The 26,240-nt window shown below is 39.6% G+C and overlaps 1 protein-coding gene across 5 annotated transcripts in view; it reads left to right on the top strand.

Moving 5' to 3' along the window:
* The window catches only part of qkia (QKI, KH domain containing, RNA binding a), a 150,155-nt gene that overhangs the window by 65,854 nt on the left and 58,061 nt on the right, over positions 1–26,240 (top strand). For all 5 annotated transcript variants that reach the window (XR_004557967.1, XR_004557968.1, XM_034160071.1 and 2 more), the window contains exon 3: positions 19,859–19,975. Coding sequence is in view for 3 of the 5 variants with exons in the window: in XM_034160071.1 (XP_034015962.1) it covers positions 19,859–19,975 (117 nt within the window). In the remaining 2 variants the exon portion in view is untranslated. The remainder of the gene's footprint in view (positions 1–19,858; positions 19,976–26,240) is intronic.

The raw sequence follows: 26,240 nt of genomic DNA on the forward strand, positions 1-26,240 counted from the left end.
CACTGTGTTTTAAATAAAGAAAAACTGACCAAAGTGTTCTCAGAATACACGAAAAACCACCATTTTTTTTTTCAAAATTTCCTGGGTAAGCATGCCCCCGGACCCCCTAGGGGACTTTTGGCATTCAGCGCTCTGCCATCCACTCACAGAAAATGTTCATTCAAAAAAAATTTTTCAGTTGCTTGCACCCATGGTAGAGTGCAAATCTCTGCCAACACGATTTTCCAATTCCACAAATTTTAAATTAAAAAAAAAAATTTCAAGCTGAAAATCCTGCTACAATTGGCTTTTCAGAAGGTAAAACATAATGCAGAATCTAGATCAAAAGGACTTTTCAATGTTAAAATCAAATATCCGCTAAATCCGCAATACGAATCAGATATGGCTCAAACTTAGTCTAATCATTGAGAGTGCCAGTTTGTACTTCATTGTCATGAATAATTGAGGCAGTTTTTGATTGAGATAAAATTGAAAATGTACAACAAATGTGCTTTTCGATAGTAATTAAGATGTCCACAAAATCCACAATCTGGATCAGATCCAGATCAGACTTTGTCAGACGATAGTGAGTGCCAGTCTGCACCTCACTTTCAAACATGAGAGTGATTGGAACACGTTTGTTTATCATATAATGTAAAATATACATTAAATGGGGTTTTCAAAGTTAAATTTAAATGGCCACAAAATCTGTAATCTGGATCAGATCCACATCAAACTTTGTCAGCCGATAAAGGATACCACCCTACATAATGCTGTCTGATATGAAAGAAATTGACAGTTATGAATTTTTGAAGATTTGTTCAATGTTAAAGATACGGATTTTTTCCAATTTTCCAAGCTTTTTCCTGACTTTGACCTTGATAATTGAATCAGTTCTTGCCTATCAGGATATGAATCCTCTGTAAAAATCTCATAGTGATATATGGAAAATTGTGGGTTCCAGGCTGTTCACAGACAAACAAGCAGGGGTGAAAACATAACCACTGCCCAACTTCGTTGGCGGAGGTAAAAACGGCCCCTCTACCCCCCCTTCTGCTCCACTCACACCTTAAACATGAAACCTTGGGGAGTATTCCCCCTCTCATTTTCATAATCTCCCCATTCAGAAGTGTGTATGTGTGTGTCTCACTGTCTGATGCAATCCTGGCTTCCTTTTAAGGAAGCGTGTGGTCTGACTTTCTGTGTTCTTCACGCACACTTGCCATGGAAAATTTTCCACCATTACTTTTCCTCTTTCTTTTCCTTGTCTTTTTTTTCATTCTGGTGTATCTTTCTCTTTTTCCCTCCTTGTGGCAGTTATTACTTTCATTGTAAATCATGACTACCTTTGCAACCTCATTCTGAGGTTACGCTTGATTTCTGTTTCACTCAGCGTGTCTCTCCTACGTAGTTAGATTATCCTGGTACCTGTATCCAGTGCAGCTTGTCAGTTCTATCAAAATAACTGGCATTTCCAGCACACGTCTCCTCTCATTCCCTTAAGTGTGTCCTTGTTTGGTCCTTGGTCTTCCTTGCTGATGGTGCCTCATGCGTCTGTGCATGTGTTTGTACCTGCACCTGTATCTCTTAGTCTGTGTGCCTGTCTTTGTAGTCCCTCAGTGTTTAAAGTCAAACATTTTCTGATGTCATCAGTGTGCAGCGCACCATGAAGCGTCACTGGGGTGACTGCATCCTGACTGACAGCCAAGTCGCAGGCTATCTGATAACGTCAGCCTTCAATTAAATGCTATCTGTGGCTGTGCTTCTCTCCTGAGCACGTGCTCTCACACATTGACAGGCATGTGAGTGACAGTTCAGCATGCCATTTCTGTTGACCTTCAGGCATCACTTTTTTTAAAAAAAAAAAAATCCGTATCTGCTTTATTACCAGTGCCTTTCCTTCTGCCAAATTTCAGATGTCCATCTGGGTTTCTGAGATGTCATTGGATGGTCATAAATGCATATGACATTACAAAAATACACACACCACTCACTGACTTTGCTTCCTTTTACTAAAAGGAACCCAGTTTATCCAAACAACTGATCAGAGCCACTAAACAAATGAGACTGTCCAGACTTTTCCTACCAGCTTTTACAATCCTGTGGTCTGGCACATACAGGTTTGCGAAGACAGTAATGCTTTTATATTTTTTGACGACTGTACGTAATTCATAAACCCAAATTTTATAATGTAAAAGTAATTTTGGATAGTGCCACCTGAAGTGAACCTGATCCTGTGATGTATAAAAGAGGCAGAATGGCCCTTCCAGTGTCTCTGTAGTTTATATGTGTGCACTTTTCTCAACAGTGGTTATTATAGGCATCTCCCACCAACCAACTTCATGTCAGCTCATGAAACATGGAAATTTAAGGAATTCAATCTGGGGGCATGAAAGAGTTGTGGTTGGAGCAGACAGGATGTGTTTTTGTGTTTCACTGTGGTAAAATTGTTTTTGCCATATCAGATGCTTAGTAGCAGAGGAAAGTCATGAAACCTACTCTAATGAGGCTGCCCCTCACTGATACCAGTCTATTTTGATATCTCTTCCCATCCAGACATGCATGATGATCATTTGAAGGGGAGAACAGGTTTCTAGTTAGCTATTTGATCAGGAGGGTAATTAAACCAATTTAAACAGACAACACTATTTATTTGTTGTGTGGGCTGCCAGAAGAGGAGGTACTGCTGGCCTCTCTCCGTATACTACAGCCTTTCAACTGGCTGCAAGTGTTTGATCTCAGGTGCAAATCTTTACACTCACAGAAAAAAAAAATATTATAAAGTTGTCATGTGTTGTTGAGCCAGAGTTATGTTCAGTGTACTTCTGGTTATCTCCTGTGGAAGTCCTCTCCCCGACAGTGATAAATATATGTTGCAGCTAGGGAATTGGGAATTGATGTGATTTTTTTTTTCTTTTTTTAATTGATTTCAATGTCATTATCAATTCTGCTTGCCAGTCAGATTCTTTGTCGATTCCTGATCAGTCCATTATGTGGGAAATGTAGGCCTTTTCAGGTTTTCTGAATCAATGGAGTCGTTTTCATTGTTGCTGCACCTGTAGTTTGGCTTCATGACATTGTATCTGACATCATTGCACTTGTTTTTTGCAAAGCAGAACTGTTTGGAAAAACATGCTAGCGTTAACATCTGAGACATACATCCCAGATTGATTAAAATATTTGGAACTGGTTCTTAACTGGAGCCGGTTCTCAATCCCCATCCCTAGTTGCAGTGTGGAACAAAATTCTTCTTTGTTGTTACTTCAGGTTTGTGTGTGTCTTCTCACATGTGCTTAATAGACTGTAAATGTCGCAGGACTAAGCGTGAACTCCCAACTCTGTGCATATTTGTCCAAAACACGTCCAAGGAGCGGCTGTCCATGCAGGATGAGGACTGATGCCCTCTACAGTGTGGCTACTTGATGGATCGGACCAGACTGGTTGCGTGAGCACAACACTGACACGCTTAAAAAGATATATATTTTTTAAATTTTGTCTGTGGATCATTGTGATTTATTTTTGCCGTGAGTAGAAAGCTGAATGACAGATCGCAGTGAACACAGATCATGAATTAATGAAGCACTGTGACACTAATAAATCTTTTTCAGTTTTTAAAATAAATTATTGTTTTTCCATTTTGTTGGTGACGGGACAAAGCGACAGCAGGATGAAAAATGCACCTGGAGCACTGTATTACATTGAGGGCTTCTTCAAAAACTCTGCATTAGACCTGTTCAGAATGTCAAATGTTGCAAAATCTTTTGGGCCACATGTTCTTGTTCCACTAATAAAATAAAAGATCTGTGCCAAATTTTATTGTAATCGGACATTGTTTAGGGGTCCCCCACAAAGCAACAATTTTCCCCGAACAAGCAATGTAGTAATCCAGTAATTCCAGTAATGTTCTCCTCTGGGTGACCAATCAACCACCACTTTTTGTGATTAGAAGCCATCACATGTACCTGTAAAAGAAAAATAATGGCATCAGAGTCTTCTCCCGTTAGGGTGACGTTGCCTTGCCAGCGGAGGGAGAGGAACATGTGTCACTCTGGGGGACCTCTAAATCTTATGTGATTGAGTTCAAATTTGGTCTGCAGCTATAAAACCCCAAGCGGAACAAAAACATGTCTCTCACAACTTTATTTTTTCACTATATAACATGAACAGCCCTAACGTGCATTTATTCATGAACAATTATTTCGAAAGCAAGGACATCTTATTTGGACACCAGTGTGGTGTCTGTGACGATAGATCCGGTGTCGCACACCAAACGGCCCCCCTAAAATCCCCCTAAAAATCCCCCCTAAAATAACATTCTGGAATCTGCCTGAGAACACTGAAAAGTCCCTTTCCTCCCAAACATAGCTGTCATTTGTGCAAAGCACATTTGAATCAAGACATGAAATATAGTTTCACACAAGTTGTTTTTATTGTTGCTGTTTTATTGAAAGATTTACATGAAAAAAGCTGTTGGAAAATATGTGTGTACAGGATTACAGCTGATGGCACCAATATTATCTACTAAGTATTGTCTTATTGCTCCGATTGTCACATCTGGGACACACTTAAGGGACTTTGTCCACCCATCTTTGGGTAAGTTACGGACATTTGCCACAGTATTATCCATAAATTCAGCATTGTCCATGTAGTTATGTGAAGCCTGCATGTCCACATTAAAACGCTCTGCACCCAAAGGCTTTCTACATAAGCGACTTGCTTAGTACTTGAACATGTGCCAAACAATGTAGCAAAGGTTTATTGGAAGTGCACATAGGTTCTAATGAGGGTCATCGTCACGGGTGGTGTGAAACCTTTTCAATTCTAAGAGGGCTTTCACACCTACTTTATTTGGTTCAGACCTTCAAAATTTTCATATTGGTCCGAACCAAAATTTAGTTCAAATGAAATCATAGAATTTTATTTGTCACCAAGAGGCAATTCCAGACATATAGAGCAGCACATATCACGCCACGAACAGGACAATTCGCACATAAAATGCAAATAAAATGCACTGCTTAATGCTGCGCATTACAATATGAAAAATTAATTGCTAAAATAGTAAAATAAATTTAAAAAGTGCTGTGGTGCAGCTCATGATTTAAATTGTTAGGGGTGGAATCAGAGAGGTTGGGAGTTGAGGAGCTGGACAGCCCGGGTGGCAAAGGTTGCCCTTCTCCTCAGTGTCCAGCAGCCTGGGCAGTGAAGTCTGCTTCCTGAAGGAAGTTACTCAAACAAGAGGAAAGGAATATCTGAGGGGTCCTGTAAAATCCTGCAAGCTGATTTGACAGTCTGCTGTTCACAGAGTGGAGAAAGTTCTGACAGGATGTCCAATAAGTTCAGAGGAGACTTAACAGTATATAGCAGGCAGTTCCTGTTCTGCAGGCTGATGGAGTGAAATCAGTAAGTGAAGTAAAAGGTCACTATAGTCAGTGAAGTTGTAGTAAGTTGTTAAAATGATCTTGCTGACACTGTCATTATTTTTACCTGATTAATTAAGGGAATACGTTTATTCTTTTTTCAACATTCAAATGTTTTTTTGTTTGTTTTTCAAATGGAACTATACACCAAATTGGCAACAAGCTGATGTCAGATGCACATATCTACAAGCCAAGTGGGGTGAAGTGTGGGAAGATTCAGCCTGCATAGATGAGGATGTTAGGACGCAAGTCCGTCATGAAAAGTGCTTTAATCTGACTGCAACATTGCAATGAGAAACAAACTAACCAGGCCAAACATAAACTTGAACCTTGGTTTAGACCTTGTTCCAGACTTTTAGGTATGAAAATGCAGTAATGTGTTGTGATACAGAAGGGAACAGTCCTGCTTTAATGCAGTGATGGACCATAACTGAGACATATAATCACAAAAAAAAAAAAAAAAAAAAAAAAATTGAACGTCAGCATAAATTGTGTAATTAATTTTAGCTATCAGTCAGTCATCAGTGGGTTCCTTGTCTGTGGGTGTCTCTCAGTTGTGTTTCTTCCCTGACTCACATAGACACGCATGCCAGACATGTCACCTTGTTTTGATCACTGCTACTTGGCCTCAGTTTTCCGTGTGTCATGAAGCTGCTCTCTTTGGTAGAACACGGTGTAAATGTTCAACAATTTGTGCTTGTATCATTGTTGGACCACTGCTGAAGCCTTTGAAATAAGAGACATGCTGCTGTCATCACAAAATTGTGTGAAATGGTTCAGGTGTGTACACATGCTTGGTCCATGTGCCTGCAGAAAGTGCAATGAGGGCCTCTTGAAAGAGAGCACATTTACCTTCAGACATGGTTCTGCTTTCCAAATGATCAAACCCCTCAATTGCCAATCAATTGTCATGATCCATATGGACCGAGTCCCACAGTTTGTCATGTATGGCCCACAGTTTAAGTTAGAATTTATTTATTTTGTGAAGCAGTGTAAACCTGTTGTGTATTGCATGAAAAATCCAAATGACATCCAACCCTAGTTCTGTACTGCTTATCTTAGTCCTGTCTTTTCTTTTATTCATACGTGTATGCTGCTACATGTCGATAATGTGCTGTGATAATGCTTTTTGGCTGGACTGGCAAACACTACCTCTGTTCAGACCAGGGTGGATGATATAAACAATTTAATTGCTTCACGGTATAAATTTGTCTGATGGTAGAGATTTAGACTCCACAGACCAATCACAATAATGCTTGTTGATGACGTCATCGTATCCTCCTCAGTGACTCTGAACGACTGGAAAAGGCTGCAGTCAGTGCTTTGGTCACAGGCTCCAGCTCCACCTCGGTAGATTAAAACTTCTCCTTGTAAGAGTGTAAAATTATAAGCCATTTTACCCCTCTGGAGTTACCTAATTCGGTCATGTAAAAGTCAAATGACCGAATTAAGAAGTTCTCCCATTAAATTCACCAGACTCAGTCTCCGTTTCAATACATTTTAAAAGTGCATGCTTCAAGCTTTATACAAGTTTTTTTAAATTATGTTAATAGGCCTACTATAACCTGAATTATGATTAATAATTTCTGCAATGTTTTTTTTTATTTTTTTTTTTATTTTAAGGTCATATTTGATGCGCGTATTTGCAGAAAGCCATAGTAAACAGTCTCACATTTCGTCATTTAGCTGAGCTGAGAGCTCCGTCTCGGGGCAGGAGAGCGGAGAAAAAAAAAACACGTCTTCCGCTTTGTCATTGGTGGAACCCTATGACATAAACCATTAGGATCATCAACCCACGTGGTGGGGTCTCTGAGGTCTTTCTGGACAAAACGCCACCAAAAGCAGACAAACTAACACTGCCTCATGCTGGACAGAAGCAGGAATGGCAAACTGAGATCATTCCAATGCACAAAAATACATGTCGAACAAGTCAGAGAGTCAGGTGCTCAAAATTATATCTGTTTTTGTTTTGTTTTTTGTTGTTTTATTTATTTTAATCAATTTAGCTTTGCTAAGGAATGATATGACCCACTCAGAAACACTTCCATTATAATTTTTACACTTAAGTTTATATTGTAATATATACAGTTATCGTGAAGGGATTCAATTTATATCGTGATATGAATTTTAAGTCATATCGCCCAGCCCTAGTTCAGACACCAAGTAACTTGATGTGAAATGAAGGCTGCTTTGGCGTGGAGAACATGTGAACTTTATTTCAGGTAGGGTAATATGTCAGTAAGAAAAGGAGAGAAACATTTTGGGAGACCTGTGGTGTTGTCTGGTGAAACAATAGATTTCACTTTGCTTTGAGATGTTCTGCTGTGTAAACTGTCGCTTATTACCATAAACCAAGCAAGCCTGGATAATATGTCCTAGTCTAGGCTGTGCTGTATGCTATGCCATTCATGCAAACATCCAGAGCCCCCAGCATGATCTCATTTCCTGCCTTCTCACAACCACAAACACACACACACACACACACTTATTCTGCTTCTCTGAGCATTGTTGGTGGAACTGCTGTTTCCCTTTCATTTAACAACAAACCACAGTGTACGTGGACAAACACATGCCGCCATCAGCTGTGAGTGCCGCGAGTCCCATACATTGTGGTTTCTCACGTGCGCACTCACAAGCACGCAGAGTCTCATACACATAGGCTAGAAGTAGATGCGCATACAGCATAACCCGCCTGTGGAGCTGTGATAACTGGGACTAAACAAAGGCACTTTAATGTCAGTATAAACCCTAGTCCCAGAGAGCGTGTGTGTGTGTGTGTGTGTGTGTGTGTGTGTGTGTGTGTGTGTGTGTGTGTGTGTGTGTGTGTGTGTGTGTGTGTGTGTGTGTGTGTGTGTGTGTGTGTGTGCGCGTGCGTGTATTTCAGTATGTCAGTTTGAAAGCCTGGAAAAATTCAGATTAAATGAGTCTGGCAGAGACTAGTAAGAGAGTGTGTCCACCAAAGGTCTTATGTCTCTGATCTGCTGGTGCTGTAATTGAGCAGTGGAAAGATGAGAAGGCATATATATAACAAAGATACAAAAAGAAGGTATTGAAAAAGTCGAGTCACTTTAGAAAAATTTTCTTTTAATTTTATGTAGTTCAGTATTAGCTAATAGGAATCCTAGATGATAAAACCAAATACAAACTTTTTATGTTTTTGTTTAGAGCTGCGACGATTTATCAATTATTAATCATCCTATTTTATTTACTGTTTTGATAATTAATCATTTTAAGTCTTAAAAAATCCAAATTGTCTCATTTTAAATTCTTAAATGTGAATAGTTTCTGGGTTATTTTTCTACTTTTGTTGGTCATTTCTGGTAGTAAACTGTATTTCTGTAGGTTGTTGACAAAACAAGACATTTGAGGGAATCATCTTGGGCTCTGGAATTTGATTGATGTTTCTCACAGTTTTCTGACATTTTATGTTCTAGAGATGTTAATTGCCCCAGATTGACTTATTGCTTTCTGCAAAGCAGAACATGCAGCTATTGATGTTGTTGCAACCATCACAGTTTTATTTCACTTTATTTGTGTCAGCTAATTTGCCTTTCACTGTGGATTATGTCACGTGCTGTTGGAGAATGCAAGGCTACTGTCTGCCTGGTTAGACCTTACCCATTTGAAGTGCCTTTGGGCAACTTGTGTTGTGATTTGTCGCTTCAATTGAATTAAATTGAAGGTGGCAAAAAAAAAAAAAAAATTGGTCTGCAAACATGGCCTCACTCTTGACAGTCAGTGAAGGTGATGCAGTAAATGTATGTAGTAGATGTATGCATGGCTGCAAAATCTCCGTCTGTATACGGATGTCCGTCAATTTTTATTTCTGGTTCCGTTTATTCCGTCATTTATAATCACTAACTGAAAAAAATATTTTATTGCTTCATTTCGACACAAAACGGGAGAGAAGGACGGAATTTGCTTTAAAATGTATTCCATACGGAGGCCGCCATTACAGGAAGTGGTCGTGTGTGCGCAGTGGTGTTCTGGGCAGCGACTCTGTCACCGCGCTCATTGCTTTCTGAAGGTAAACATGAGCAAAACCTCCGTTTATGGATTTCCGTTCAATTTTTTTTTCCATGTTCTGTTTATATCGTCGTATAAAACCGCTAACTTAAAAAAATATATATTTTATGCCTTTATTTCGACACAAAATGCGCTCCTATCAAACCGGGTGTCCCTATGAGGAAAAACTCACCCCTCTCTTCTTCTACGGCGTTTAATGGCAGCCGGCATCCTTATTGTTGGACTGCTGCCACCTACTGTATCAGGCCGTTAAAGCAACCCTAAATCCTCTCATTGAGTCCCGTGTCTTTCAAGTATTTAAAAAGGCAACACTTCCTCCTCTCACTGGATTTTACTGCTAAAATACTTACCTTACAATTGATTTCCTTCCATTTTTACACTTTATAGCTTTATTTTGACATGAAATGCACTCCTCTCCAAACGTGTGTCCCGGTGATGAAATCTAACTTACCCCTCTCTTCTTCTACGGCACTTAATGGCATCGCACTGCTGCCACCTGCTGCATCAGTCCATTATAGCAGTACTAAATCCTCTCGAGTCCAGTGTCTTTCATGTACTTAAAAAGTCAACACTTCCCTCTCTCGACCTTCTGGCTAAATTGCTTTCTACATAAACTTCTTTTAGTACTTACAACTGATTTAAGTTTTTACTCTTTAATCGATTCAAAAATGACAAGATATATTTTGTAAAATAAAATATTTTGAAGTAAAATAAAATGCTAATACTGTAAAAGTGTTCATTGGTTATGATTTTTATCATTTATATTAAAACTCGTGGCATTTGAAAGTGCTGGATTCTGGTGACAGTATTTCACAAGACTTTATTTAAAATTCAGTTGGTCTGGTGGTTCAATCAGTCAATCAATTTTTTTTTTTTTTTTTGAACTTAGTTGTCAATTCCAGTATCATGGCAGTTCACAATATAAGCAAATCAAATGAACAAAGCTTCTTTGTACTCTCTGTACCTCTACACTCATATGAAAAAATAAACAAGATCAAAAAAGAAGCAAATCAAAAAATGACAAAGTTCGAAAGGGAGTGGGAAGAAGTAAAAATCCCACCCCAGTGCACATATCTTCAGTGGTTGCTTAATTGACAGTAAATACAACTGCAGTTAATTTACAATACCTAAATATATTTACAATTTCCCCCAAAAAGTGATCTCCAAATTAAATAAAACATTAAAAAAGAAAACTTAGCAGTACCACACAGATAACATGAATGCAGAATGCCACCATAGACTTCCATTTTTTTTTATCTAATAACAGTCATGGACTTGCTGCCAGTAGAACTGCAGGTTGAGGTGCTGAAGTATGTAGGTATCGTGGACCTACTCAATGTGGAGAAGGCCTACGGCCACATGCCATCCATCCGCATACCAAGTCTTTGGAGAGAGGTGAAGATGTACAGGGTTGATGACCAGTACTTGCCAGAAGTGTGGGAGTTTATGACCAAGGAAGTGGGATGCCACTTGAAGGAACTTCATTTGCCCTACATGGCAGAAGAAGAGATAAGCTTCAACAACGGGGAAAAAGACTTTTCATTGGCAATACTTATGTCTTTTAGTGTCTTTAAGTGTATTATTATTTTACCAGGTAATAGCATAAAGGTTCGAATAATTTATTTATTTTGTAAGACACACTTAGGATTTGATTAATTGTGTAGAATGAAAGCAGAAATTATAGTCAGTTAAATTATTGCAGACAGTCATTCCATTTGTGGATGGTAAGTTATTACGGACACATACTGTCATACAAAATAGTAAATAAATTGTGATGAAATTAATACACTTTAGTCATTTTTGCAGTATGATAAGAGTCAAAAAGCACTGTTTTAGGCAAAGGAAAACTGTCCAAATTGCACTCAGAATGCACCAAATTGCACCAATTTTTTTTTTTTTTTTCAAAATTTTCGGGAGGGGGGGAGCATGCCCCCGGACCCCCCTAGATGACTTCGCAGCTTCGCCGCACAGTCTGTCCACTCACGGAAAATGTTCAGTCAAAAAATGTTCAGTTGCTTGCAGCCGTGTGTATGGAAGATTATGACCTAAGCTGGTCAGACAGTACACAACAATAGAATGTGATACTGTAATATCATAAACTTTCTGTATCAACTTTGCATAGAAGCATAGTGCAGAACAGTGCAATAACCACATACACATACTTACAGTGTTCTACCCCAACTGTAGTCAAAACAATCAACAAAGGAGAAGGGTAAGTCCTGTGCACCTGGCTGAGGTCACTATAGAGCTTCAGTAGTCGCAAAAAATAAATTAAAATAATGTATTCACATTTTACTGCATTGAGCACTTTAAATGCTGCCTTCTCTGGACAAGATGCAGTTTGTTTCATAGCTAAATAGTAAATGGATTGCATTTATATAGCGATTTTCAATCTGCATCTGACTCTCAAAGTGCTTTACACATCAATGCCTCACATTCACCCCGATGTGAGGCTGCTGCTATGCTAGGTGCTCACTACACACCGGGAGCACCTAAGGGATTAAGGACCTTGCACAAGGGCCCTTAGTGATTTTCCGGTCAGGCTGGGATTTGAACCGATGATCCTCTGGTCTCAAGCCCAACGCTTAACCACTAGATCATCACCTCCCCTAAGCTCTGATGAATTAGTTCCCATGTTTGAATAGTTTGTGCACCTAAGTGTATCTCTGCTCTCTGTGCTGTCCCAGAATGGCATGCACCGAATTAAAATAGAAAATGACTCTCTGAGCAGGACATGTTGTGGTTGTGTGTTTATGCAGAAACTACCAAACACAGAAGTATACAATCTATAAAATCTTTTAAGGGTAGATCTTAGAAAAATAGGACTTGGTCTTGGCTAAAAGACGGAGTTGGAAAAAGCTTGTTTTAACAGCAACGACTGATCTGCTTATCAGATTTAAAATAGTTAACAGTCTGGATGATTGTTTTCATCTTTAGTCCAGTACATATGGAGTCATTTATAAAGAAAAAAAATCTGTAATAAAATACACATTTCCACTCTATGATGTTCCAACCCAGATGCCTCTGAGCCCAGAGACATTGACACTGCTTCTGGACAAGGTTAACATAAGGCTTCATTTTAGCACAGTAAAGTTTTATGACATTTTGATGTAATGCCTATTGTAGTGCTTGACAATATTTTACCAAAGTAATCTCTTGTCCATGTGGTTATATCAGCTATCAATAAATGATATTCATGATGTTGTGCTGTTTGAGGCTTGTCCTTGGCACACTGAAATTCCTCCAAATTCCTTGAATTCTTTGATATTATGTATTGTTGGTGTAAGAAATAGGCAGATTTCTTCTAATCTTTCTTTGAGGAACATTGTTTTTAACCATTTCAAAAAATTTGCTCCTGAAAGCCTTTTGTGGACATTGTTTTTGTACCAAATCCTGATTACAATCACATGTTAACATCACCTGTTTGAAATAACATCATTATTCAATTTTTTTAAACCTCATTACTAGCCCTAAATTGCCTTCATCCCAAATTTTTTAGAAAGTGTTGCAGGCCTGAAAAGCAGGATTTGATGTATATTAACAAATTTAATTAACCACATAAAATATGAAATATCTTTGGTTCATACTTTCTGCAATGAAACAGAAGTACAAATAAATGGAAGACTTACTGCAGGCTTTTTTTTTTTAACTTGCATTTTCCATGCTGTCCAAACTTTTTCTGATTTTGGGTTGTAGTTAGGTTGTAGTTAATGAGCATAGGATAGGTTCAGTTTGAGTAGGGAGATGTGTGCATGTATGTCAGCCAGAACAGTAGACCAGTAGACTGGTCTACTCAAGACTTTCATTCCTACATCTTCCAGATGTAGGAATGAAAGTCTTGACAATATGCACTGGAAAATTTTTTTTTTTTTTTTCATCTGCACTAATTAATCAAGTGATAGTGGCCATTTTATGGTTTAAAGCTATTTTATTTATGTGTGAGTGTTGTGGGGGAGGGAGTAGCGATGCAGCTACTTAAGATTTCAGCAATTGAAGCATTCATATCTATCTCACACAAGTTCGTTATGGACGTCTGGTGGATCCATACCACTGCTGCATTGGATAGAGCTGAGTGCATCATTACATTTGTGTTGTCAATTGCAAATGTGTAGTGTGTGTGTGTGTGTGTGTGTGTTTGCCTGCCTGCCTGCCTGCAATAACATGTCTGTAACACCATGCAACACGTCATTATGTAATATGGAAAATATGGCAGTGGTTGTATCTCAGGATTTTTGAGCATGTCTGAGTTGTTGCTGTATAGTCTCAACTTATACACACGCTCACACGGTCTCATTGTACTTACTCTAGACATGCTGCAATACAGCGTGGCTTTTTCTGTGAGCCTGGCATAACTTGTATTCCTATTGCACCATCTTGGGGTGTGCAGCTGGCTTACTTTTTATGATTGGTGTAAAGGGTACTAGTTTAGCAGCTATCATACTCCTCTGGCTGTATAAGCAGAGTTGCTGGCATGAACAGTGGCCCTGCACTGCTCTGATAACTCAGCCGCTTGACTCGCCATTGTCTCTTCATTGCTTCATTGTTGGCTTAAACTGGAGGTCATCCTTTTTAATAGTTTAACATCCATGGGAAGAATGTCACTCCAAAAATCATGAACCAAAGGACATTTGCAAGACCAAAACATTTGGTTTTATGGTTACAGGGAAATATAAAGCATATATTTTTATTTACAGCAATATAACTCTTGCACTTAAGAGCTTTTAATAAGGTGAAGCATTGTTTATTTCATTAGATTTCATACTTGTGCTAAAGTGCTTCAAATACAAGTTTAGGTGTTTCATGTAGGAATAAGGAATTACAGTGCAGGTAACAGTGTGACACTGAAACTGATATTATTATAGTTATCAGCAGTGATTGTTCCACACGCATCTGCCAGCCCAGTGGCATCCTGCCACTTTGATAATCACAGCGCACTGAGTGTCAGAGCACCACCAGTGTGTTCTCTCATTCATGCATTGTGCTAAACAATTGTGTGATATTTGTCACTGATGCTATGCACTTCCTGAAAGTGAAAATCATCTTAATTGGAAGGTAGCGGTGGGTCTGTATTATAAACTGGGGGAATACAGGTGGTGTAGTAGAGTGGTGAAAAGTTGATTCTGTAGATTTTCCTGTACAGCTGATACCATGAATTTTGGCAATGGAAGAAAAGTAGCCGTAAGATTGGTGTATTTTCAGTATTGTATTTTGTTAAAATTGTTTTCTAGGCTAATTTATGTACAGGAAACATGCAGTACTGCTTGGCTGGACTTGATGCATGCTTTGCGCCATTTCCACAAATACTAGAATGGTGGGCTTTAGCATTAGCTTGTGTGTTACAGTTTTAGTTTATGGGATTTGAAGTGAAGTGCTACAGTGCTGTCTCCTTTCTTAAGGCTGCACATGTGAGTTTTGGTGGCTCTTGTGTTGTAATGGACCATAGGTGTTCTGTGGGCAACATTCCCAGCTGCAAGAGGTAACACAACTACGTATGATGGAGAAATCTAAGCTTTTTGAACCACTGAATCAATATGCGCCATTGGTGCAAATTCGAGCATTTGATACAAATTAATATGGCGACATCTACAGGCCATTCTTCATTATAGCACTTGCACTGATCAATAAAGGGCACAGTGCCATAATAAGTCCTGAAAGTGCTATGTTGCTAAAGTAATTAGTATTACTTCCCCCTGTCAGCAGACAATGTAGACATCTTTTTTGAAAAAGACTTAGAAGTTATAAACTTAGTTCTACTTTGTTGTATTTATTTATTTTAAGGGCTGTTTTTGTGATGCCGTCAAAATACAAAAAAAATGAAAAATAATAATGAATAAATAAGAATCAGGAGTATTTTAAAGCATTTTATTTTGAAATATTATGTAAGCATTGGTTGGGGAGGAGGGTTTCCGGTTTGGTAGGCTCAGGGTCTCATCACTGCTTTTTGCAGATGATGTGGTCCTGTTGGCTTCATCGGCCGGTGACCTCCAACGCTCACTGGATCGTTTCACAGCCGAGTGTGAAGCAGCTGGGATGAGGATCAGCACCTCTAAATCTTAGACCATGGTTCTCGTCAGGAAACCAATGGATTGCCTACTCCGGGTAGGGAATGTGGCCTTGCCCCAAGTGAAGGACTTCAAGTACCTCGGGGTCTTGTTCACGAGTGAGGGGACGATGGAGCGTGAGATTTGCCGGAGAATCGGCGCAGCAGGGGCGGTATTGCAATCGCTCTGCCGTACTGTTGTGACGAAAAGGGAGCTGACCCAAAAGGCGAAGCTCTCGATCTACTGGTCAGTCTTCGTTCCTACTCTCACCTATGGTCATGAGTGTTGGATCATGACCGAAAGAATCGCGGGTACAAACGGCCGAAATGGGCTTCCTCAGGAGGGTGGCTGGTGTCTCCCTTAGAGCTAGGGTGAGAAGTTCGGTCTTCCATGGGGAGCTTGGAGTAGAGTCGCTGCTCCTTTGCGTTGAAAGGAGCCAGCTGAGGTGGTTCGGGCATCCAGTAAGGATGCCTCTTGGGCGCCTCCCAAGGGAGGTGTTCCAGGCATGTCCATCTGGGAGGAGACCCCGGGGAAGACCCAGGACTAGGTAGAGAGATTATATCTCCACACTGGCCTGGGAACACCTTGGGATCCCCCAGTTAGAGGTGGTCAATGTCGCACGGGAAAGGGAAGTCTGGTGTTCCCTGCTAGAGCTGTTGCCCCCGCGACCCGAACCCGGTAAAGCGGTTGAAGATGAGTGTGATGAGTGAGAGTGATGTTGTTGTTTTTCCATTGTGGACAAAGAGCAAACATTCCATGTTTTAAGCAGCTCTGAGACTGTCATGTCTGTTATCTCTTTCAGTGGTTCAGCTATAATCTCTCCATCCCAGAGACTTCTGATTTGAAATAGTATGAATAAATGAGGGAGAAACAATAATATGGTGGGACGGACAGATCACAGCAGAAAAGTTGTAAGAGACGTGTCAGTCTGTCTCTTTCTTTTTGTGTTTTTTTGGTTTTTTTTTTTGTTAATGGGAATCGTGAGCAACACAGTTGCTTAGTGATTATTACTGCTTCCTCAGTGAGAAGATCCCAAATTCTCTTCTGATCTGGTCCTGTCTCTGTGGATTTTCATTGTTCTCCCTGTATTTGCGTGGATTCTCTCTGCTTGCTCCAGCTTCCTCCCACTTCCAGAGACATGGGGGTTAAGTGAATTGGTGACTCTAAATTGACTGTAGGTGTGAGTGACCGTGTTAAAGATTTTATTTGTTTATATTTGTGGGACCTGTGATAGATTGGCAGTCTATCCCCTGTGACCCTTAATTGGAATCAGCAGGTTCAAAAAGTGAACGAATAATACAAGTTGAGTTTCGTGATCCATTGCACCTCTGCCAAGTGCTCTAGCATTTGTCAGTCAGCACACACTTAAATGGCCTCTGCACTGCTTCTCTGATTTGAGTTAACTCAGCAGACTGTAGCTTTGTGACAGACGTGCACGGCCTGTGCAGCAGCATACTGTGACCCCCTCTCCGAATACACAGAGTGCGTCTTTCCCGCCCGGCACAGGCAGGATGTTGGACACAGGCGAACCCAGTCACTGAGAGAAGAAAAACAGCCATGAGTTTTTGCCCGTCCCTACTCGTGTTTGTTTATGTAGTTGAGGGGAGATATGCCAACGTCGTGTTAAATTTGTAATCCCTCTGTAATTAAATGTGACTCTTCTGATGGCCTTTTGGATTTTGCAGAGGCACTGGTGCGGTGGAGTGCATCAGCAGATGTGACTCGTTTAAGGATTTAATACACCAGTGTCGTGGTCCATTGTAACAGCTCAAGGGACAAACATGTTGTGTGTCGACTTGTCAAAGAAAGCTTTCCACTGTGCTCGTTTACATTTTGAATATTTCAGATGTGGAAACTTTGCTTGAGCAAAAATATTACATTTTAATAATACCGTAGTGCTCTCCATCACGTGCTGCACCAGCTGCTGTGTGATACTTAAATACTGACAGTTTGTTTACTTCTTTATGTGTCACTCTGCTCCACATCTCCCTTGCTCACTTCTTTCCTTCTGTTTTTTTTTTTTTATTTTGGCTGAAAATTGTGTAGGATTATTTCAACAATTTTCCCTTTATCCCACTCGAAGCCAGCTTCAAGTGGAAAGTGTTGCCTTGGTAAATATGTTTTCGTTTTCATTTTGTACAAAGCAGCAAAGGCACTTCAGGGGAAAGGGCGAGGAGGGGATGCTTGATAGAAAAATTGACAAACAGGAGACCCCAACTTGCTGTCCACATCCACTTCAAAACCTTCTCCATTCCAGTTTTCCATGGTGGTGGTGGGGCTCTTGTTTATGGCACGTGTATGCACAGTCGGGGCCTGATTTATCAAACGTTTACATGTGGGTCATTCCATGTCAATTCAGTGAATATTTGAGGAGCCTCACACACTTTGTCTCAGATTTTCTTTAAATTTTAATCAAATATTCCCACACTATTCAGAACAACAAATCTGAAGTTTGAGGCCTGTAGGCCAAGTAGTTTCTGAGATATGGCCAATTTAGTGTGCATGGGGTCTGCCGTTTTTTAGGCAAAAATTATGGCCGTCATTTCTGGAGCCATGTTCAAGGTAGAATATCTCAACAGATAATGGACTTAGAGGCCTGAAATGTTCTGTGGCAGTTGTCACGGACACCCAGACTTCAAAATGGAATCAGTTTGAAGAGTTTTATTTACTGCCCACATGAGCTTTTCTTCTAATAAAATTCGACCACAAAATGCTTTTTTCAGATTTCAGAGGTTTCTCTCACAATAACTGTTAACCACAGATATGCCAAATTTACATATTTCATAGCCAGTATAGCTGGCATTAAGGAGCCTTCTTTGAGTGTAATGATATGCTTCAGTGTTTCAAACATGGATGCTCGCAATAGTCAATGTAATATTTTCCATAGTTTGAGCATACATAAACTTCACAGTTTAGTGTCAATGTCTGTTGTTGTCCAATTATGGGTGTTCATGACAACTGCCACAGAAAATTTCAGGCCTCTAAGTCCATTATTTGCAGAGATATTCTACCTTGAACATGGCTCCAGAAATGACGGCCATAATTTTTGCCTAAAAAACGGCAGACCCCATGCACACTAAATTGGCCATATCTCAGAAACTACTTGACCTACAGGCCTCAAACGTCAGATTTGTTGTTCTGAATAGTCTGGGAATATTTTATAAAAATTGGAAGAAAATCTGAGACAGTGCATGAGGACCTTGTTGAATTGACATGGAACGACCCATGTGTTTAAAAAAAAAAAAAAAAAAAGTGTCCAAATCCCTTTCCATTCACAAGTACACCTGCATGCTGAGGTAATAAGAGCGAAATGCAAAATGGTGTGTATTGTCGATTAAGCGTTCGCCTTCATAAATGTCCAGTTTGGGGTTTGTCCACCCGGGACCTCAAAATTGTGGGAGGAAAATTGCAAATAGGGGAAGTATTGATAGTTGGCCTGTAATGCATTTGAGTTAATTTGAAAGCAGATATGTTCTGATAACATACGTTCATCAGTTAATGTTCAGCTACTATCCAGTTCATAATTTTAGTGAACCTTGATATTCTATTATGATTATGATTGCATATGACAGATGCAACAGCTTCCACATGAGGCCACATCATCAAAATTTACAGGTCCACCCATTTTACTTGACTGCCTGGATACAATTTTAAATCAAAACAAACAGTATCTTCTTCACTTTTTCAGTCCCTGCGTTACCAATAAAAAAAAAATACATTTGGAAGATGAACTATAAATTAATTGAATTTTAGATGAACATGATACCTGCTCCTGAGTCCATTGTAAGATGTCCGTATCTCAAACAAAAATATTGTTTTTCTTTCTGATATAGTGGAATAATTTCTTGGCCTGGCTTACTGGTCTGACTTTATATTGAGGATTCTAGAAATATTGTATAAATAATAAATGTCCATGTTTTAAGAATGGATTATTGAAAAAATAGTATTTGGCCTATTCTTTGTTTAGGTGTTCCATCAACAATAGTTTTTTTTGTTGTTGTTTTTTTAATGGTAGGTCAAAGTTAAAAGGTCTGGTGGCAGCAGTGGATTCTTTTTGCGACGGTGTCGCTACCAAGGCTGATTCAGTGCATCATGGTTCTTATAATGTATGTGTTGAAATAATACATAAGACAAATTTTTCCATAGTGGTTTGGAATAGTATGCATAGGATTTCAATCGCAGTCAAAATGTTGTCTTCCTGAAATGTATGTTATGATGTTTTTCATAGTCTGTGCTTTTTCAGTTCACAGTTCACTTCACAGCACTTTTTCAAATCCTAATTCAAGTTTATAAATCAGTGAGGCTCTGTTAATGTTTATTTAAATGCAGTTCAGTCATATATGTTCTGTATTCACATACCTGACTCACAATCATTATGTTTGTATTTCTTTGCAGTATAACTTTGTTGGAAGGATTCTTGGCCCTCGTGGACTAACAGCCAAGCAGTTAGAAGCAGAGACGGGATGCAAAATCATGGTCCGAGGCAAGAGCTCAATGAGAGACAAAAAGAAGGTAAGCTCATTAGCATGGTAGCATGACTAGTATATTAAATAGATTTTATTTTTGTAGAACAGTGTTATTAATTCACCAGCAGATTATTCTCACAGGTTTGCCTCCTTCTTTGTTTACCTCTCTTCTTGAGATAGCTGTACAAAAATAAAATTGGGACTCACACAAGCTTAGAAACATGTGGCTTGGTGGATTCCTGGTTTCTACATCCTGACATCTGATCACACTGTTTTCAGAATGCACTGCAGTGGAAAGTACAGGAGACACTTGTAATGGCAGGCTGAGCAAGGCCAGCAGCAGACTCTATTTCTGGACCTCATGAAGTTGAGTCATATATATATATATATATATATATATATATATATAATATATATATATATATTATTTTAAATGTTCTGTATGTCTTCTTAGGCCTAGTGTCCATAAAGTGTCTCTTCCTGGCAGAAAAGCACTGACAGGGCACAGAGAAAAGCTTAATCTCAGTGTCTCATCTCTATGCTTTCTTGAAAATAAAAAGCACTCCTTGTGGGATTTGTTTGTGACAGCAATAAACCACTAACAACTGCTTTATAATGCACAGTGATGAAGAAGAACTCATCCTCAACAGGAACATAGCTTCTGTCAAATCTGTTATCACAGATGATGTTTTTTTTTTTTTTTGTTATTTTTGCTGTTGTAGCAGATTTTGTGTGAAATATCAGCTGACTGTAGACAGAAAAGGCAAAAACAAACTCCTTTCATGAGAGTAACAAGTCTTGCTTAGTTTAATTGGCTGCCTGAAAAGTTGAGTGATTTTGAACTTAAAGAGCTCTGTTTGGCTGCATAAAAAAGGTGGAGTACTATGGAAAAAGATCCTGGATGCAGCATATTTTTGCACTCTGTTTTCATGTAGCGCAATTGAAAAAAAAAAAGAAAATGATGCTGCTGCTCAGAAAATAAGCTATAGGGACACAGGGCATTATTGTACATGGGCTGATTTATTTCTTTTTTAATATAAATATTTTTTTTCCCCTGGAAATTTGTGTAATATTAATTGTGTTTATATGGGCATTTTCCGTGCTTTCTTCATACAGGTAATTCAGTACTTGTGAATTGTAAGTCTTATGTTTGTGTTTGAGGCTGTAACACCTTCTGTGTGCAATGTGTATGTGGCACCAATGCATTTCACAACACTGAACTAAATTTGTTTTTTTTTGGGGGGGGGGGGGGGGGGGTCTCTATTTTGCATTTTCTTGGGCCCCCCAGCTACTCTGATGTAGCATTTAGGGAAGGACATTGCAATAACATGAATCAATGTGTTTCATGCATCCTGCTGTGGGAATCACCTCCTCTCCACCAAGCTTGGCTCATTCCTTTCAGCTGAGTCACAATCCTGACTAATTCTAGTTTGCTGGCAGGCCAAATATTTGCTCCATCTCATTTTCTTCCTCCATTTGGATGCCTCCTCAATTTGTAGTTTAATTTCAAGTCTCCTCATTTCCCTTGGTGTGTGTTCATCATTACAGAACAAGCTGAAGACTGCAGTGCTGCTGCAGTGGATTTTACTATGGAAATGGATCATCACATGGTTGTACAAATGCATGCACATAACCGACATTTAGACATTCCACTCTGCATGTGAGAGTCTGGGATTTACCATTCAAGCTCTTGTCATCTTAAACATAATGATCGGTGCTACTTTGTTTCTCTTTGTGATTTGGGATACACTGTCAAAGGCCCTTTGCAATTATAGTCCAGTTTGTTTGTTTGTTTATTTTAACAAAAATACAGATCAGCTGTATTACTGTGTAATTTAAAAGTAGCCCTGATTAGTAGTTGTTTGAGAGTCTAACAAGTAACGAGAGTCACAATGGAAAAACTGAGCCAAAAGTGTCTGTTTTGCCTGCATCAGTGTAATTGGATGAGTGAGATGGGATAAGACTTTATATTCCTAATTGTGTTCCAGTGACAGTTTTCTTCCTTGCAGCTTTTGTTTATTTCTTACCTTATAGTAAATTGGTATCTAGTGCAAATGCATGCAGTGAGTTTGTGGAAACTTAAGCAAATACTGTTTGGGGAGTTGGGGGGCATAATTGTATCTGACACCTTGAAATTTTATGGATGGCCTGGGTATGTCACCACAGCTCAGCCACAGATGTAGGCTCCAATCTTTGCATCCTCAACTGAAGTATTTTCAGGATGATACCCTGTGGCAGCAGAGGAAGTCATGGCAGCAGCTTAGGCAGTGTGTTTATTCAGGATCCATTAGCTACAACGTTTTTTATATTCTCAATAATTCAGCTGGTTGCTTCCTCCTGGGTTGCACTGCCTGACAGGGAGTTGGCTCACGAGAGAAAAGGAAAGGCGAGAGAAAGAGAGAAAACAATGGCAAGAAAAGAAAAGCAGATTTTTCGTTTTTACATTTTTTTTATGACTGTCATTTCATTCTTCCCACAAGTACTCTACAGTGTTTTCCAAGGTTTGCTTAAGTGAAGGCAAACATCATCCCCAAAGGGCTGCTATAATCTGATTATTACCAGGTTCCAAAGTATCAGGCATGCAAAGAAAATTTTATGTGCAATTTTAAACTGCCAGGTTCACTAACAATAAAATATCTGAGCTCACTTCCGTAAAATGAGCGTAGTTCATTTTACGGAAGTGAGGCAGGGTGGAGTGGGTGGAGAAAGGTGGCAGGAGTGATTTGTGACCGAAGAGTATCAGCAAGAGTGAAGGGGAAAGTTTACAAGACAGTAGTGAGACCAGCTATGTTGTACGGTTTAGAGATGGTGGCACTGACAAAAAGGCAGGAGGCAGAGCTGGAGGTGGCAGAGCTGAAGATGTTGAGATTCTCTTTGGGAGTGACAAGAATGGACAAGATTAGGAATGAACATATCAGAGGGACAGCTCAGGTGGGATGGTTTGGAGACAAAGTCAGAGAGGTGAGATTGAGATGGTTTGGACATGTGCAGAGGAGGGACCTAGGGTATATAAGGAGAAGGATGCTGAGGATGGAGCCACCAGGCAGGAGGAGAAGAGGGAGGCCAAAGAGGAGGTTCATGTATGTGCTGAGAGAGGACATGCAGGTGGTTGGTGTGACAGAGGAAGATACAGAGGACAGGGTGAGATGGAAACGATTGATCTGCTGTGGCGACCCCTAACGGGAACAGCCGAAAGACAAAGAAGAAGACTTCTGTAAAATGAGTCATTTTCCTGTATAGTAGCACAGGGCTGAAAATTTGTCCTTGACCCCTGACCATAATGATTGATTCAAACCAAAATAAAACATCTTCTTCCCAGGGGTCCTTGCATAGGTCCAATGTGCCAAGTTTGATGTAGGTGTTCTTAAGATATCTCGTTTACATTTGTGCATCGTTAAATAGGTGAGTGCAAATGCTTCCAGCAAGCACAGTCACAAAAAATTAAGTAAATAATAAAAAAAAAATCAGTGGTACTTTCTGATGCTTTGCAACAGACTTTGAACCCTTCAGCGCACTGTTTTTTTTTTGAGTGTCAACATGACATCCCTAAATATCCAATTGGCCAAATACACACCCACAATTTGCGAGGTGCATTGCAAGGAAAAATGTGAAAGTCAAGTGATGTGCTTATCCTACCACAGTCCTACAGTGATTTAAAAATTAAATAAACAAAACTACTTTTCACAGAAACAATGACAGGGGTCTTTGACTAGTGATTAACATGTTTTTTTTTTGTTGTTGTTTTCTTCAATGGCAGATACCAATTTTTAGAACAAGGCCTCGAACCAGTTCATGGAATGAAAACAAAAAACAGAAACATGGTATTATGCGAGGAACTTCATATTTTTGTATATTCTGGAACAGAATCATTATTTTACAGTAAGTGTAACTAGTTAATACTATTATTTGTTTCATTCTTGAAAAGGTTTTATGACCCGGCGAGGTTAACTTCCTGTCGTTCACTTAAGCTATTGTGGTTGTTATCGGGACAAAGCGCTGTGTCCTGTGTTTCACCCTGAGAAGCACAGGAAACACAGGACACAGGAAACTTGGTGTTGTTGGCTCATTAATGGAGTCTGTTATATTTCTGAATGGAGCACTGTGACAAAGGAATTCTTTAAAAATGCTGCAGTTCTTCAGTAATTTCCACAATAAGGAATTAAAGTATTTCCCAGACATCATCTTCCAAAGCAAGAACATCTTCTTGTCAATGGTTTTAATATTTGAAATAATATTAATATCTGGCATTAATTGGTTGGACAATAAATATGCACATTAAAGTTTGCTTATACCGAAATATATTGTTAATGATGCTGATTCCACACTCTGGGTATTCTGTAATATGAAAAATACTTGTGTATTTTTTTTGTTAAACCAATGATCAAGCTTTGCATGACTGTGCTAGGATTACATAAATAATGAGCACTTCAGTTAACTTTACCTTTTGTGTCTGAGTGCCATTTTTCGAAGCACTGCACCTTGTGATTTGCGCCCCCCCCCCCCCCCCCTTCTGCAAGTACAAAAAGAGCTTTCTTTGACTTTGACTTCTCCATTTTCTTCTCCAAAGTTGTCTGTTGCATCATTTAATGTATAATTTATGCATGGGAAACTGCCTGTTGTCATGTCTCAACAATAAAATACTAATTATAAAATGTTGCATATGCAATTTTTTCAGGGCACTGGGCTAGCTCATGAGTTGATTATTGATTTAAGGACTTAATACAGTATATATATTTTCAATTCTATTTATTCAATTCTATTCTATTCGGGGGAGGTGATGGTCTAGTGCAGGGGTGCTCAAGTTCGGTCCTTGAGAGCTGTCTTCCTGATACTCTTAGTTGTTGTCTCCCTGCTCCAACACACCTGAATCCAATGAAAGACTCAACAGGCTTTTAATGAGCCTTTCATTGGATTCAGATGTGTTGGAGCAGGGAGACAACTAAGAGTATCAGGAAGGTAGCTCTCGAGGACCGAACTTGAGCACCCCTGGTCTAGTGGTTAAGGTGTTGGGCTTGAGTCCAGAAGATCATGGGTTCAAATCCCCGCCTGACTGGAAAATCACTAAGGGCCCTTGTGCAAGGCCTTTAATCCCCTATTGCTCCCGGTGTGTAGAGAGCGCCTTGTATGGCAGCACCATGACATCAGGGTGAATGTGAGGCATAATTGTAAAGCGCTTTGAGCGCCTGATGCAGATGGAAATGTGCTATATAAATGCAGTGCATTTATTGCAAGAAGCATTTTCCTAACTCACGCTGCGATCTTACAGTCGGCACTATAAATGCCCGTTTTACTTTAAGCCGCACTGTCCTGTGAGACCCTTTGAAAATTGTTTCCAGACGAATTTGCTGCTGTTTGTTTTTTGCTGATTGTCCCTTCACATAGCTGCAAAAATTATGTGATCAGCATTGTCGCTGGCAGAACAGATTAAGCTCCAGGCTTGGACCCTCAGACCCAGCCAGCCAGTAGACATTGCCACACCACAGCTCCCCCCCTTTTTTTTTATTGCTTAAGAAGTAATGTGCAGCATTGGCAATCAATATGTTAAACTTGATTTTCCTGTTGGCATTGCAGCTAGCCCCACATGTTTAGTTTAAAATTTAAGCTGACTTGGTTATTTCCCCTCATCTCTCTTGTGTCTGATTGCTTGACTCAGTGCAACTTAATGCTTGTTTCTACTTTATTAAGTGTTTACTGGGAGCTATTATCTTAATGAGAAAAGTAGAGCAATGTCCAGCTATTTCCTCCAGCATTTCAGTGGGGAGTCATTGAAAATGTCTTGTAGAGGGCAACAGGAAAATGGCGGTAGCTCAGGACGTACATGACTGGCAAATAGTGAGGTGTGGCAATGCAGGCTTGTTTGTTCTTGTTACATCTGGGTTTACATGTAATTTTTAATCCAAATGATTGAGTGGCTCATGTACAAGGGTGGTTCAGTCCTTTTTAGAGTCCGCTAGATCAGGAAATATTAGCCATGTAAATATCCAGTCAGATTGGTTTTCACAGGTGGTATTTTCTGTGCATGCTCATCACTTCCACAATGATGTAAGACCGACGTACTCTGCGAACCTTTCGGATGGATAAACTGTTTAGAAACAAATAAGGAAAGAGACAAAGATCTTAAAAGTTCATTAAGTCTTTAGCCTTGTCCACAAAAACGGAACGTTCCCTATACAATCTTTTTCTTTGTCACTTTCAAAAAGTGTTCTGTAAACACGGCACCACTTCAAGAAGTATCTGCGTCCATAGGGAGCAGCTGAAAATGCTGTAGTTATATGACAGGCCTGTATATGGTGCTGTAACACTCCTACAAA

Source organism: Thalassophryne amazonica, chromosome 19, assembly GCF_902500255.1.
Source record: "Thalassophryne amazonica chromosome 19, fThaAma1.1, whole genome shotgun sequence".
Classification (NCBI taxonomy): Eukaryota; Metazoa; Chordata; class Actinopteri; order Batrachoidiformes; family Batrachoididae; genus Thalassophryne; species Thalassophryne amazonica.